Source organism: Peromyscus eremicus, chromosome 1 (assembly GCF_949786415.1).
Source record: "Peromyscus eremicus chromosome 1, PerEre_H2_v1, whole genome shotgun sequence".
Taxonomy (NCBI): domain Eukaryota; kingdom Metazoa; phylum Chordata; class Mammalia; order Rodentia; family Cricetidae; genus Peromyscus; species Peromyscus eremicus.
Window position 1 is genome coordinate 97,185,688 of NC_081416.1, and position 3,730 is coordinate 97,189,417.

The 3,730-nt window shown below is 38.2% G+C and overlaps 1 protein-coding gene across 1 annotated transcript; it reads right to left on the reverse strand.

The window, feature by feature from the left end:
* Positions 1 to 702: 702 nt before the first annotated feature.
* LOC131901620 (olfactory receptor 51A7-like) lies at positions 703 to 1,641 on the reverse strand. The gene has a single exon (XM_059252727.1). It carries the CDS (start codon positions 1,639 to 1,641, stop codon positions 703 to 705), a length of 939 nt encoding a protein of 312 aa, XP_059108710.1.
* Between the last annotated feature and the right edge of the window lie 2,089 nt (positions 1,642 to 3,730).

Sequence of the window (3,730 nt, forward strand, 5' to 3'; positions counted from 1 at the left end):
AGATTCAGTTCCTTAACTTTCACTGTGATGCTGCCAAATGCTGAGATCCTTTTATAATTTACCCCTCTAAAATTGATTTCACCATAAATCAGGATGGGCAAATGACAGTTTTTATAATTTCCTCTTTCACATCACCCTAGAATGTAATCCTCCAACATTAATTGACATGTCAATTACTTGGGATCTCCCTAAGATGAGTATTGGCTCACGAGCTTGCAGCAGTGCTGATTCTACAATGTCAGCAGCTCTCTAGGTGACACTATTGCTACAACACTCTGAACACTAAAGAACCACTCAGACAAACTCAGACATGCTATAAATGGTTTAATGCAACATAAGAAGGGATCAAAATAAGAGACAAATACAAGATGTTAAGCAGTTTCAGAATCTTGCAGGCTTCTCCCAGACACAATGAAGACCATATGTCCCATGTTTTCTTTAGAAGATTGTGGACATTCTTATTCCTCATTTTTGCAACTAAGGATAGATGTCTTCCACCATCCAAATAACTGAAAGGATTCAAGAAGCTCTATGAAATATGAAGCCTCTTCCTCCTTTAAACCAGAAAACTAACAGTACTCATTGATTGAAACAAACTATAGGGCTGTGAAGTAAATGGATCTCCTTTGAAGATGAAACAGTGTCCTGTCTCTAAGGTAGCTAATTGAAGAGAAAATGGAACATCTAAGAATGTTGTTCCCATTACTTAGAATGAAGACCCAGTTTTTCTAAGACTTTTACTCTAATCTGCCGAGTTTTTACACAATACACAATGGGATTCATCAGGGGTGGTACCAGCAAAAAAGCATCTGCTATCAAAATCATAGCTAATGGAGACTTATGCTTTGCAAAGCGATGCATGGTTGCTAAGGTAATGATAGGTACATAAAATATGAGCACAGCACAGATGTGGGAGACACAGGTATTGAGAGCTTTGAGCCGTTCCCCATGGGATGCAATACCCAACACAGTCTTCAAGATGAACACATAGGACACAGCAATGAACACACTGTCTGACATCATGCAGAGTGCAACAAATAGCCCATAGTAAAAGTTAACCCTGTTGTCGGAGCAGGCCAGCTTCATGACATCCTGATGGAGACAATAGGAATGTGATAACAGGCGTTTGTTGCAGTATCTGAGTCTCTTTAAAGTAAATGGAAGGGGGAGCACCAGAAGAATGCTTTTAACAGTGAAGACTAGCCCGATTTGCACAACTCTAGAGCTTGTGAGGATGGAGCTGTATCTTAGGGGGTGCCGGATGGCTACAAAGCGATCAAAAGACATAATAAGGAGCACTGAGGATTCCATATCTGTGAATCCATGGATGAAGAATTCCTGGGCAATGCAGGCATCAGCAGAAATCCCCATGGCATTGAACAAGAATATTCTTAGCATTGTTGGGATAGAGGAGAAAGACAAGCCCAGGTCAGATAAGGCCAACATGGAGAGGAAATAGTACATGGGCTCATGTAGAGAAGGCTCTGTTCTGATGACACAGAGGATAATGCAGTTTCCCAGGATGGCTGTAAGATACATGAGGCAAATAGGGATGGAGACCCAAATGTGCACATGTTCCAGGCCTGGGATCCCAATCAGTAGGAATGAGGAGACATCAACCTCTGAGGTATTGAGAAGCATCGCAAGTACCTGTCTTCTTCAGCTGCTCCAGGACCTACATAAACACATATTATCTCTTAGTTGTCACAATTACACAACATGGGTTAAATTTAATATACCTCAAATTATGAGATGAATATATATATATATATACATATATACATATATATCATTTTAAAAATATGGAATGTACTTAAACAGTTTATACTATTTACTTGAGACCTTTATATTATTTGAATATAGATTTTTATTTTCAGATATATTTATACATAACTCTAAAGCTGGAAAGTACAAAAGTGTTTTGGTTCCTCCATCAAACAACAACAACAAAAACCCTACATCTTTCTGTATTCATGTGCATGTGTACGTATGTGTGCAGGTTCCCTTATATGTGTTCATGAATATGGACACCAGAGGTCTACATCAAGTGTTTTCCTCTATGTCTTTCACCTTACTTTTTCAGATAAAATCTCTCACTGAACCCGGAGCTCTCCATTTCAGCTAGAGTAGCTGTCCAGTGAACCTTAGGAGTCTTCCTTTCTCTCCTCCTCAGTCCTGGGATTATAAACACATACCTTCATACCCAGTTTTTATACATGGGTACTGGAGAACTGAACCTATATCTTCATGCTTTCACAGAAATCACTTGAGTGACAGAACCATCTTCCCAGCACCTCAAACTACATCTTTTAAGATACAAATTAAGTAAATTAAATATAGCATTTTGAAGCATGGAAGAGCTCCCTGAAGTGGGTATGTGTTCACACAGACCATAGTACTATGTGAGCAGACCCAGACAACCGAAGAAATTCTTTGCTATTGACAGTATTGTTCAATGCACTCATCATACATTGTAATTCATGGCACAGGCTATGTAACTGTTAAGGGATCTATCAAAGACGGTTGGCAACAAACTCAGCTCTTTGACTGTTACACAAATTAGGGGCCTTTTATATTATAAAGAAGGAAAGGGAACCAAGAATAAAAACAATTGCGAGAGATCATGAAGTCAAATTCACCTAAAAATTATAAATTATTTAAATTCTGACCTTTTATAGAAAAATTTAATGACCCTTAGGATAGAATATTTTGCATAAAACACATATGTACGCACAGGTATGATATTGTAAACTAACACAGTGAGGATGGCGAATGGGTCAAAGGGAACTTTAGATTTAAGAGTGATATTCTATTTTGTTCATTCAAATGAGCAAAATAAAAGCCATATGGAGCAAATACATAAATCTTTACAATTATCTATCTGAGTCATAAACATAAAGAGTGTATGTTTACACTCTGAAGGTTCTTACAGAGCATCTCCTAGACCCACAGACTTACAGCCTCAGTGAAAACTCAAATACCCAAAACCATATTCCAGGATTTTACAGTAAGGACATCCCCACAAGGTGCAGTGGAGGAAAGACACCTCTAACTCTAGCTATCGCTAGTGAGCCTGGGAGCTGTAAAATAAATGACCAGCATAAGTACATGTCCCTTCACAGGGACTTTGAGCATTTTGCATTTATGGTATAGAAAGGGAAGCTTGAATCCACACAGAAGGAGTTAGCTGGTAAAGACTAGAAATAGAGCACAGTGAAGAAGAAATGAAGGGAAAGGGAAGCAGCTTTTATCACTCATGACATCTTCGAAGACTTTTTCCTCAAGTTAACTTGAGTTAAGAACTATTAAGAGGTTTAGTAGGATGTATGGCATTTCTTATGCAGAACAGAAGTAATAAACCTTGGTTAGGAGAATCTATCATCCATTCAGTATTGGTAGTCCATTTTATCTCATTGTCTCAAACTGTGACAATTTGGTTAATGCTGTTGACAGGTTCGATGAATGTACTATGGCTGCCACTTGCATGGATTTAAAGCACTCACAATCTTCCCAGGCAATTGCTATTGGCCCTACTCAGAATGTTCACAACTATGGTTCTTTTTTTTAGCCTAATCTTGGATTCTTTCCTGGATGCTTTTGGATTCTGCATCTCTACATTAATAATTAATCTTGATCATCAACTTGATCGGATTAAATTGGATTAAGATCTACCTGGAGAATTCAGCACACTTCTGAATGAATCTGTAAATTTATCTCCAAAGACAATTAA

What these genes read in the sequence shown, in the direction of transcription:
- LOC131901620 (XM_059252727.1), bottom strand. Translation starts at nt 1,641, where the DNA reads ATGCTTCTCAATACCTCAGAGGTTGATGTCTCCTCATTCCTACTGATT.